Raw genomic sequence first — 12425 nt, 5'->3', positions numbered from 1 at the left:
CCTAGTCTCTTCCCTTTCTGGGACCCCTGTAATGCAGATGTTTTTGTGCTTGATGGTGTCCTGAGTTCCTTTTATTATTCTCAATTTTTATTTGTCTTTTTTTTCTCCTGTTCAGCTTGATTGCTTTCCATTACTCTGTCATCCAGGTTTTTCCTCCATTCTTTTAGTCTACTATTTATTAGCTCTAGTGTATTTTTAATTTTAACTACTAAGTTTTCCATCTCTGACTGGTTTCTTCTTATGTTTTCTATATCTTTGTTGAGGGTGTTACTGAGATCCTCACTCTTTTTTTTTTCTCAAGTCTGGTGAGTGTCTTTATGATTATTACTTTAAATTTCTATCAGGCATATTACCTCTGTCCATTCATTTAGTCTTCTTACTCTGATTTGTCCTGTTCTTTCATTTGAAACGTATTTCTCTGTCTCCTTATATTGTTTGATTCTCTGTGTTTCTTTGTGTGTTTTAGGAAAGTCAGCTACAGCTCCTCATCTTACTTATGATGAAGAAGTGATATAGTGCCCTGTATTGCAATGTCCCCTGTTTACCTGAATCTGGCGCTTCATGGGTATCTCCTGTGTGATTGCATGTGCTTTACTATTGTGTCTGAGCTGGGTTTGCCTTAAGCATAGTAGCCCGCAAAGTCTCTGTTTTTTGTGGTCAGCGTTTCGTCTCTGAGTTGTTAGTAGGCCAGTGTGGGTCTGCCTAAGCTTGAGTTGGCTTAAACCATGCATTTGTCGGAGCCACCATAGCACCACACTGCAGGGCACTTGCCCTGTGTTGTCTCCTGGGAAGCTTCGGTTGGTGGGTAGGGCCTGCAGTCAGACCAGATGTCTGCTCCAACCCAGTGCTGGGGCTGCCACCTTACTGGTTTGTGTGTTTTTCTGCCCCTCTCCCCAGGGTCAGAGTCACTTTGGTACGATGCTGACCTCTTTCAGGGCCACTTACACACTGTCCCACCTGTGGTGCTACTTTGGTTGGACTCTTCTCAAGGGTGTGTTGGAGGGTGTGGGTCCATAGGAGAATGTGGAGGCAGCGCATGCTGTTAGCAAGCTACGTGGAGAGTGTTTGGGCTGTGCTGTTTCCCATGTGTCCCTGTATCTTGGTGAGGGGAGGGGAGGGAAATGGCACCGCCAGCTCTTTTGTTCTTGAAGAAGTCTTCCTAAGATGCCTGCCCCTCTAGCACATGCTCTGAGACTAGTAAACAAACTTCACTTTCATAAACCCCAGATGTGTTTCAAACTGCCACTTCTGTGCTATATTGCAGTGAGGGCCATGTGGCTCTTGACCATGTCTCCACCCTTCCTACCCTCTTCTCTGCATTAGGTTTGGAGAGCTGCCAGTCTTCTGAGTGGTTTCTGGGTTATTTATGCACATGTGTTTGTTATTTAGGTGTACCTATGTGAGGAGGTGAGCCTAAGATCCTCCTACTCTTCCATCTTTCCTTGGGATTCTCAGGGGCTTGTTCTTTAGTTGATTCCACAGGAGGATCTTATGAATATAATATTCTCTGAGTTTTTTTATTTTTTTGGGACAGAGAGAGACAGAGCATGAACGGGGGAGGGGCAGAGAGAGAGGGAGACACAGAATCGGAAACAGGCTCCAGGCTCTGAGCCATCAGCCCAGAGCCTGACGCGGGGCTCGAACTCACGGACCGCGAGATCGTGACCTGGCTGAAGTCGGACGCTTAACCGACTGCGCCACCCAGGCGCCCCTCTCTGAGTTTTTTTAATGTTGATAACATTTATCTGTGACTTAATTCCTGAAAGTTGGTTTTACTAGATATAAAATCTTTAGCTCATATTTCTTTCTTTGAAAATACTAAATATATTGCTTCATTTTCTCCTGCCATAAAATGTTGCTGTCAAGAAGGCTGCTGGTAATCTGATTTTTCCCTTGTAATTCACTTGTTTTTTCCCCTATATGTTCAAGTAATTTTTCCTTTTTCTTCTAAGCCCAAAAGTTGTAATAGGATATATCTTGGCTTTAGCTGCTCTGGGTCAGTATTTTTGGGCATGCGGTGTACCCTTTTAGTATTTAATTATATTCTCTTCAGGAGAGTTTTCTTGAATTATAGTTTTTATTATTTGATCTCTTCCCTCGCTTTGGTTTTCTTTTTTAACAGACTTTTATTTACATCTTTGCCCATCTTTCATATTTCCACTTACTCTCAACTCCTTTTTCTTTATATCTTTGGATATAAACATTTTTCTCCTTTCATCTTTTATTTGTCTAAGGCATTATTTGTTTTTTGTTCTTTCTTCTGTGTCTTCTATTTTATTAACATTTCTTAAGTGTTAGTTTTTCATTTTCAATCTTCTTTGAATCTCATGACCTAAATTCTAAATTACTAAGATGGTGAGTTGTGTTGTTTTCTCATGCCTTATACCCCTTGAAGAATTTGTTTTAGCTTGTTTTGAAATGGAGAGTAAAATTTGGATTTAGCCAGTGCATGTTTTTTGGTGTATTTTCATTGTTTGTATTGTTGCTTAATTTTAGCTATTTTTTAAAAATAATTTTGGCTATTGGCCTTGATACCTTCAGGGTGGAATTGGTTTTATAAGACTTTTAGATTCAGTTGTGATTTGGCATAGGTATTCAAATTTCCTGGAGCTCATTTTCTGTTATTTTTATATAAAATAGAGTAACTTGATTTCTGAAATTTCTTTATTCTCTTTCCTTGCTCTTCTTTTGTCTACACTTTTTCGCCCTTTATCTTTATTATCTCTAGTTGGCACATTTAAATTCCTTTTGCAGCAGTTTTCCCATGGCTCAGTTTTGAGAGTTCATTGGGACTAGCCTTCACCAAAGTATTAAGTCCTTAATGCAGCTGTTTCTTTCACTGCCTTCGGAGTGGGCAAACTTCTCTCCATTTTAGATGCTCTTCTCAAATTGGCCTATTGAATTCTCCAATGGAAAATGGTTCCTTTTCTAGAATTCTGATGTGAATTTCATTATTCACTTTTTGTTTCCCTTGATTTCTCCTTCAAAGACACTGAAACTCTGCTGATGTGTTGGTAATTTGACCTTACCTACTTGGTGTGGGGTTTAGGGGGATACATTGTCACCTTGTTTTGTTGTAAATATTTTCTGTGGGTTTTGCTGTTGATATATAATTGCTTTTTCTGTTTTATATGATAATTTAGAGAGAAACTAAATTTTTTACTGTTTATTTTTGAGAGAGTTAGACAGAGCATGAGGGGGTAGGGGCAGAGACAGAGGGAGACACAGAATCTGAAGCAAGCTCCAGGCTCTGAGCTGCCAGTACAGAACCCAGTGTGTGGCTCAAACTCACCAACTGTGAGATCATGACCTCAGCCAAAATTGGACTTTTAACCGATTGAGCCCCCCAGATGCCCCTAGAGAGAATCTAAAATTTTGCTGCCACTGCCTTCATCTACTTCCAATTTTCTGTTTATAAGGATTTTAATGACTAATATTTCCTCATGGAAATATGCCATAATTTCATCAGCCACTCCTTAGTGTTGAAAAACCTTTCATACACCTTCTATCTTCAGAAGCCATCTCAGTACCTTCCTGTATAAAGTCTCCATAGTTTTAATGGAAAAATGACTATTAATTATCCTCTGTCACGTCCCACAGTGTGTTTCTTTTATCACCCAAAATTGATTTGTTTCTCATAGAATCTAAAATGTAATGCAAATCACTAGATGGAAACGTATAAAAATTTGAAATCTGTTTATAGAAAGCTGGACAAAAGACACATTTTAAGTCACAGAGTACAAAATATAAATGGTCTAACATAATAACACCAGTGTTTCAGCCAACAAATTGATAGATTTACAAACAAAATAGAAACACTAGGTAGTGGCAAATCACTTGTGGGCATGTAAATTAATTCCCGGTTTGGTTGTTCAATTTGGGAATACTTATAAAAATCCTTAAAAATATGTGTATTCTGTGATATAGGAATTTCATTTTTATGATTTGATCAAAGGGAAAATAGATTATGTGTTTAAAATCTTAACTGTAGGAATATTTGTTGCACTGGCATTTATAATATTGATAATAAAAGTTATCTAGATATCTAACAATAAAGTAGTAAAATTAGGTATATTCATGAAATGGAATAACTGATAGCCACTAGATTATGTTGTAGAATATTATTTAATAGAATGTATTTGAAATTTTAAATTTAAAAAATTTATAAAATATTATAAATGGCATATCCTACATATAAAAACACACAAAGAATATAGGATATATTCATATAATTATTTTTAGGTGTTAGTATTTTATGAGATTTTTTATTTCTTAATTTTTATTTATATATTCTATAATTGACACATACTGATTTTGTATTAGGATAGAACTTACTTTTGGGCACCTTAATCAACTGTAAGTTGATTAAGCATCTGGCTCTTGACTTTAGCTCAGGTCATGATCTTGCGGTTTGTGGGTTAGAACCTCACGTCAGGCTCTGCGCTGGCAGTGTGGAGCCCGCTTAGGAGTCTCTCTTTCTGCCCCTCCCCCACTGGTGTGCTCTGTCTCTCTCTCTCTCTTTCTCTCAAAATAAATTAAAAAAAAAAAAGTTTTTTTTTAAAGATAAAACTTACTAAGTCAAATAAAAATATATTCTCATTTGTTTTTAGTTTTGAGATTTTTGAAAATGTTAACATTAACGTGAATGCATAATTCATGTGTGTAGATGTATTGTTCTTTAAGAAGTTAGGATTTTTGATAGTTCTAGATAAAGTCCAAGATTTTCTATATAGTGTCTACCTTTGTGTATAGTGATCTTTAGTGGATTCTATTAGATATGTAAATGACATTTACATATAACTTAAAATAGTATAATTGGACCTTCCATAAAGTAGAAGGTGTCATTTGGAATATTCTTTTTTCTTGGCGCAGAAGTAGAAATTAACATGTCAGACTCAGTCTACATCGGCAGTGTTGGGGGAGGGGAATAGCTTGGTCTTGTGAAGTCAGCTAGTTTGACCTTGAGCTTTGTGGCTGTGGACATAATACCAAACCTCTCTGAGCCATTATTAAGTATCTTGTAAAATGTAAACATATTACCGCCTGTTTTATGGTATTGTGATGATTATAGGAAATAATGTGTTCAGGTTAGCCCTTTGCTGATCATGTATTAAGTATTCAAAAATGGTAACATGGATAATGATTTCACATATGACTTGTTTTATACCATGTATCCTTAGAAGATATGGTAAGATATGGTAAATATCTTTATTTATATATATCTTTATTTATATTATTGCTTTTGTTTGAGACCTGGGTTATTTTTTTCTAGTTGCATTTGAAATGGGAAACATTCTGGGAAGAGTAACTGTATGTGGGGAACATAGCATTTTGTTGTGGACTATTATTTTGGAAATGCTTATGATGGAAATACTTTATCTAAGTGGAAATTTGTAGTAGACAGTTTGATATAGGAGTGGAGTTCAGAGGAGAGGTCAGAGCTAGAGCTAAAAATTTGGGAATTGCCTGTGTATAAATAATATTTCAAGTCACTGCACTTGATGAATGAGTTTGGATAGAGAAGTATATAGCTCTGGGATATTCCAACATTTGCTCATGCAGAGCAAAATAATCCAACAAAGAAGACTTAGAAGGTGCAGCTGGTAAGTTAGGAGGACAGTGTAGTGTCTGGAAGCCTAGTGAAGAAAAGGTGTCAGGAAAGAGGAAGTGATCTACAGGGCTAAGGGTGTTAGAAATTTGAGGAGAAGATCTAAAACAATTTCTAGAAAAGAGTGTGTAGAGAAAATAGTTTAAGGTTCCCTAATTGCCTGGCAATACTAGGGGCCATTTGAGTATGACATTTGTAATGTCATAAATTTAAAGTGAGAGTAGTCAACACAGTTTATGATTACAGCCACATTAATCTGGCCAGGTATGGGCACAGAGTAGGGTGGGATTTGGATTTAGAATTGGGATTTTGCCATGCAAGTATGAGTAAAGAAGAGAGGGGAAGGGAATGTACATGCTGTGTACATGCAAGGAAGTGATTATAGTAATGGGCTGTAAAATCTAACATTGATAAGGAGGGACATGGGGCCAGAATCTGTGTGCTCCAGCCAAACCACATCGCTGTTTCCAGTAACCACATTCTACTTTCATCTCTTTTTGTGTGTTCTGAAATGCCTTTTTTTATTTTTCCTTTCTGCCACCTTTCCCAACACTCAACTCAAACAAACACACATATATCTAATATCTGTATGTTCAAATTCAGTCCATTCTTCAAGAGATAGCAGACATGGTACTTCCTTCTTGAAACCTTTCCCTTTTACCCCCAGTGAACATTGCTTTTGTTTCCCTTTTGGGCTCCTATAGCATCCCATCTTTCTAATCGACACTTACTACTGGATATTATAGATTTGTGTGTGTATGTGTGTGTATATACACACACACACACTCACATACATATATACATATGTACATTGACATATACATATACATTTTTTTTTTTTACCTCTCAATGCTGTGTGGTTGTGAGGGATAGGGATATGTCCTTGTATCCTTAGCATTTATAACAGTTGATGTACAGAAAAGGTTTGATAAGTCCATGAAAATCTAGGTAAAACATTTCTTCAGTGTTTTCCAAAGGAATTGTGAAAAACAGAATTTCGTAAATATTACTTTACTTTTATCTATATACTTTTTTATACTCACTATAGTCTGTAGCAATGCTATGTTATTCTTTAACCATCATCAATGTTATTATCATTTATTTATCTTGCAGGAGCATCTTTCATTAAAGAAGTATATTATTGACATTGTGGTTGAAAGTGCAGCTCTACCAGAACCATTGAAAGATGGAGAAGAGAGGCAGAAAAATAAAAAAAAAGCCAAAAAGATAAAAGCCCGGATGAACTCCAGGTACCATAAATATCCTTAAAAAGAAAAGAAAAGAAAACAAAAACTTTAGTGATATATCCTTGCTAATGTATATCTAAGGAAGACCCTGTGCCCTCCCAAAAAGTTTAAACTTGTTTGCTTCAAGAAAGCTTTGAAAATAATACTGATGAGCCTAATTTATAGCCACTTTCTTTGATTGAGAAAGAAAACTGCATATCGATCTAAAGCCCTTGCTTTCACCTGTTAAGAGCTCTTCTTATAATTGGATGCCAAAGCCTTGCCAAACCTGTACCTCCTCCAGCATACAGTAGTATGTTTAAGTATGTGTAAACTAAGCCTATTTTTCTTTCCAACTATTGATTTTTAAATGAGGTATCAAAGAAAATCAATAGCAATCAACAAATAGAAGTCTGCTGGCTATAGTGTCAAATCCCATGACTAGGTTTAATCAATTTGGTTGCTGTCACAACAAGAAAAAGTTCAAGAAATATCTTGAAATGGAAAGTGAGTTGTCAGACCCGTAGTTTATCATCAGCCTCCAAAGTACCATCTGAGGATCAGACAGCTATGTAGTACATCATTGCCTTACATGCTTGTAGCATCATCTGATGACTGATGAGTCTTATTCAGGACACAAATGTAGTTCCTCAGTAGTAGATGATTTTTGCTATTTGGGAGTAGGTAATCTAAATGTGTTGTTTTACCTTTATCAGCAAATGTCTTGAAAGTTGGAGAAGCTTGATCCCATGGGATTATAGCAATATAGTTCTAGAATAACAGTGAATGATGGTTATCACTCAGTAGTTTCCAATTTCAGATTGTAATCAAAGGTGTCCATTTCATCTTACAGAATCAATGAAAACTTCAGAGTATTCATTCAAGCAAAGAATAGAAAAGGCTTTTTTTATTGTATTTTTTGAGACCCCACTAAGTTTCTAAAAATAGTTTCACAGTGCACCTGAGGGTATTACTGACCTTCATTTCTAGTTTATGCTAAGAACTTACCTCCTGACACTGAAATGCTATACAGCCCATTTTTGTAAGCTCTTTTTTCTCTATGTACATATTCCCTTGGTAAGCTCCCAGTATCTGTGGTTCTAAATGTCCTCTACTTGGTGATGACTACCAATTTTATATCTGCAGTTTTACTCAAACACAAGCTCTTGCTGTTTCCAGAACCCCTCTTTGACCCCATAGTCTTCTCTGTCACAGTAAATAGATACTTTATTCCAGCTTTTATGCCAAAACCCTTCCTTGTCCTTTCTTTCTCCCACATCTCACATCCAGTCCAACTACAAATGTTCAAAATTTGACTACCTCTAACTTCACTGCTTACCCTGAACCAATCCTTTATCATCTCTCACTTGAGTTACTGTACTAGCTCTGTGATTAGTATCCTTATTTCTGCCTTTGCCTCCTTGTCTATTCTAAATACTCTAGCCAGAGTGAGCCTATTAAAATGTAAGTCAGTCATGTCACTTCTCAAAACCTGAGGGCTCTTTACACCTCAGGTTTCCTCTCCCCACATATATCCATACACTTAGCTCCCTTATCTCCTTCGGTCTTTGTTCAAATGTCACCTTTTAGATGAGGCTCTCCTTGAGAGCTTAACTTGTTTTTTCATTTTGTTTGTTTTTTTTTTTTAAATATAAGTAATGCTAATTTATTAAATAAAATCTTAAAATTATAGGAAAAATACCTATAATTCTGTTGTTAATAATTTGGCTTAAATATCCTCTTTATGCATACCTACCTATATCTATAGACTTTTTTCTTCATTGTGGTATGATGTATTTAGGTGAAATGTAGAGATCTCCAATGTAGAGTTTGTTGACTTTGACAAATCTAGGTACTCATGTAATACACACCCATCAAAATTGTCTTTGTACCTCTTTCCAGTCAGTTTCTCACCAGCCCTGGTGCTTGGTAATCACTGATCTGCTTTCTGTCATTATGGATTTCTTTTTCCTGTTCTGGAAAGGCATACAAATGAAATCAAACTCCTATGTGGCTAACTTCTTTTACTAAGTGTATTGTTTTTGAGATATATCAGTGTTGTTGCATGTGAGATAGTTTGTTTTTATTGTTGCACATATTCATTGTGTGCATATCCTATAATTTTTATTTATTCATCTGTTGATAGACTTTGGGTTTCCAGTTAGCATTTGTAAGTTAAGCTCCTGCCAGGTCTTTGGGTATATATGCATTTTCATTTCTGCTGGGTAAATACCTAGAAGTGGAATACCACACCATTTTCCATAGTGGTTGTACTCTTATGCACTCCTGTCAGGAATCTGTGGGAGTTCCAGTTGCTCCACAATCTTGCTAGTACATACTTAATGTTGTTAGTTCTTAAAATTTTAGCCTATTTTCAGTGAGAGTGTAGTGTCATCTCATTGCGATTCTAATTTATATTTCCTTAGTGACAAATTATATCAAGCATCTCTTTATGTGCTTTTTAACCATTCGGTATCTTTCTTTATGAAATGTGCATTGAAGGTTTTTGCCTATTTTAAAAGTTGCTACCTTACTTTTGAGTTTTTTATATGTTTTGACTACAAAGTTCTTTGTCACATATGCATTGCAAATGTTTTCTTGTAGTCTGGAAATTGTCTATACATTTTCTTGAAGATAGCCTTTGATAAGGAAAGGTTTTTACTTGTGATGATGTCTATTTTGGGTTTTTGGTTTCTAAGAGATCTCTGCCTAAACAAAGGTTTAAAAAAGCCTTTTATATATTTTTTAGAAGTTCTGTTAAGTTTTACTTTTGCATTTAGGCTATGACTCATCTCAAAAAAACTAATGGGCAGATGCCTAGGCCCAAATTTATGTTTCCGTACAGGTAACCAGTTGTTCCAATACTATTGCTGAAAAGGTTTCTTTTCCCATTATACTCTGTTAGCACTTTGGTTTAAAAAAAAAAAAAAAAAAAAAACTTATGAGCTCTAATAGTTTTGTACATTTATAAGATTTCTTTATGTACATAAACATATCTGAGAATAAAAACAGGTTTTTTAAATTATATACTATTTATTTCTTTTCATTGTCTGTTATCTTCAGCAAAATTTTAATAGAAGCTTTGGTCCTGATCTTAGGGAGAAAGCCTTTAGTTTTTCACCATTAAGGTATTCTGTTAGCTATAGTTTTTTGTAAATGCCCTTTATCAGGTTGAGGAAGCTTTTTTTTTTTATTCTTAGATTCCTGAGAGTTTTTTTCATAAATTGATATTCCATGTTTTCAGATGCCTTTTCCTGCATCTTTTGAAATGGGCCTTTTAATTTTATCAATGAAGTACGTTATATTGATTTTTATAACAGCTTTATTGAGATATATTCACATACTATACAGTTCACCCACAAAATCTACACAACTCTATATTGATTATTGGGGAATAATTGACATACAACATAATGATTCGATATTTTTATATATTGTGAAATGATCACTACAATAAATCATTAACATCTGTCACCATACATAGTTACTGAATTTTTTTCTTTTTCTTTAAGATTTGCTCTCGTAGTAACTTTCAAATACATAGTACACTACACCCCCATCACATTTATTTTATAACAAGAAATTTGTACTTTTTAAAAAAAATTTTTTAATGTTTATTTATTTTTGAGAGAGAGAGAGAGAGGGAGAGATAGCACAAGCAGGGGAGGGACAGAGAGAGAGGGAGACACAGAATCCAAAGCAGGCTCCAGGCTCTGAGCTGTCAACACAGAGCCTGACGTGGTGCTCAAACCCATGAACTGTGAGATCATGACCTGAGCCAAAATTGCGTAACTGACTGAGCCACCCTCATGCCCCAGAAGTTTGTACTTTTTAACTCTCTTCAACCATTTTGCCCACCTTCATCCCCCACCTGTGACAATCACCAGTCTATTCTTTGTGAAGAGCTTGGTTGATTTTGGGTTTTTGGGTTTTTTTTTTTTTTTTTTTTTTTTTTTGGTCTTTTTGTTGTTGTTACCAAAATGAGATCATTTGGTATTTGTCTTTGTTTGACTTGTTTCACTTAGCATAATGCCCTCAGAGTCCATCTGTGTTGTTGCAAATGGCAAAATTTTATTCATTTTTATGGCTGAGTAATATTCTATTGTGTATATACACTTATACACACCCCACATTTTCTTTATCCATTCACCTGTTGATAGACACTTAGGTTGTTTCTATATCTTGGCTAGTGTAAATAATGCTGCAGTGAACATGGGGTACACATATCTTTTCAAGTTAGTGTTTTCATTTTCTTTGAGTTGAATTACCAGAAGTGTAATTACTGGATCGTATAGTACTTTAATTTTTAGGTTTTGTTTTGTTTTTTTTTTTTTTAATTTTTTTTTTTTTCAACGTTTATTTATTTTTGGGACAGAGAGAGACAGAGCATGAATGGGGGAGGGTCAGAGAGAGAGGGAGACACAGAATCGGAAACAGGCTCCAGGCTCTGAGCCATCAGCCCAGAGCCCGACGCGGGGCTCGAACTCACGGGACCGCGAGATCGTGACCTGGCTGAAGTCGGACGCTTAACCGACTGCGCCACCCAGGCGCCCCTGTTTTGTTTTTTTGTGGAACCTCCATACTGCTTTCCATAGTGGCTACGCCAGATTACATTCCCAGCACAAGGGTTCCCTTTGTTCCACATCCTCACCAACAGTTGTTACTTCTTGTTTTTTTGATAGCCATTCTGACAGGTGTGAGGTGATTTCTCATTGTGGTTTTGATTTGCATTTCTCTGATGATTAGTGACATTATACATCTTTTCATGTGTATGTTCCCCATCTGTATGTCATCATTGAAAGGTGTTCAGAACTTCTGCCCATTTTTTAATCAGATTTTTTGTTTGTTTGTTTTTGAGTTGTATGAGTTCTTTATGTTTTGGAGATTACCCTTTTATCAGATGTATGATTTGCAAATATTTTCTCCCTCCTAGTAGTTGCCTTTTCATTTTGTTAATGGTTTCTTTTGCTGTGCAGAAGTTTGCTAGTTTGATGTGTTCACACTTGTTGATTTTTTGGTGCCAAATCCAAAAAAATCTTCACCAAGACCACCTGTGTTTCCTTCCAGGACTTTTATGGTGTCTTGTCTATAATCCATTTTGGGTTAATTTTTATATATGGTGTAAGATAGTGTTCCAGTTTCATTCTTTTGCATGTGACTGTCCAGTCTTCTTAATACTATTTACTGAAGACCGTGTCCTTTCTCTGTTATTAATTCTTAGCTCCTTTATTGTGTATTATTGACCATGTATGTGCACTTTTCTTTTCTGGGCTCTCTTGTTCTATTGATATATATGTCTGTTTTTATGCCAATACCATACTTTTTTGATTACTGTTACTTTGTAATGTAGTTTGAAATCAGAGTATGATACCTCTAGCTTTGTTCTTTCTCAGGATTTCTTTGGCTGTTTGGTTCTTTTATGGTTTCATACAAATTTGAGAACTGTTTGTTCTAGTTCCATGAAAAATGTCATTGGAATTTTGATATGGATTGCACTGAATCAGTAGATTGCTTTGCATATTATGGACATTTTAGCAATATTCTTCCAATCCTTGAGCACAGAATATCCATGTATTCAATGTTTTCTTCAA

At 35.7% G+C, this 12425-nt stretch overlaps 1 protein-coding gene across 6 annotated transcripts in view; it reads left to right on the top strand.

Moving 5' to 3' along the window:
• The window catches only part of SCAPER (S-phase cyclin A associated protein in the ER), a 522269-nt gene that overhangs the window by 225460 nt on the left and 284384 nt on the right, over nucleotides 1–12425 (top strand). For all 6 annotated transcript variants that reach the window (XM_045448989.1, XM_045448990.1, XM_045448988.1 and 3 more), the window contains one exon: nucleotides 6722–6858. In XM_045448989.1, coding sequence (XP_045304945.1) covers nucleotides 6722–6858 — 137 coding nt within the window. The remainder of the gene's footprint in view (nucleotides 1–6721; nucleotides 6859–12425) is intronic.

The sequence above is a fragment of the Leopardus geoffroyi genome, chromosome B3 (genome assembly GCF_018350155.1).
Source record: "Leopardus geoffroyi isolate Oge1 chromosome B3, O.geoffroyi_Oge1_pat1.0, whole genome shotgun sequence".
Classification (NCBI taxonomy): Eukaryota; Metazoa; Chordata; class Mammalia; order Carnivora; family Felidae; genus Leopardus; species Leopardus geoffroyi.
Note: the sequence above shows the minus strand (reverse complement) of the source record. Positions and strands in the feature narration are given on the sequence as shown.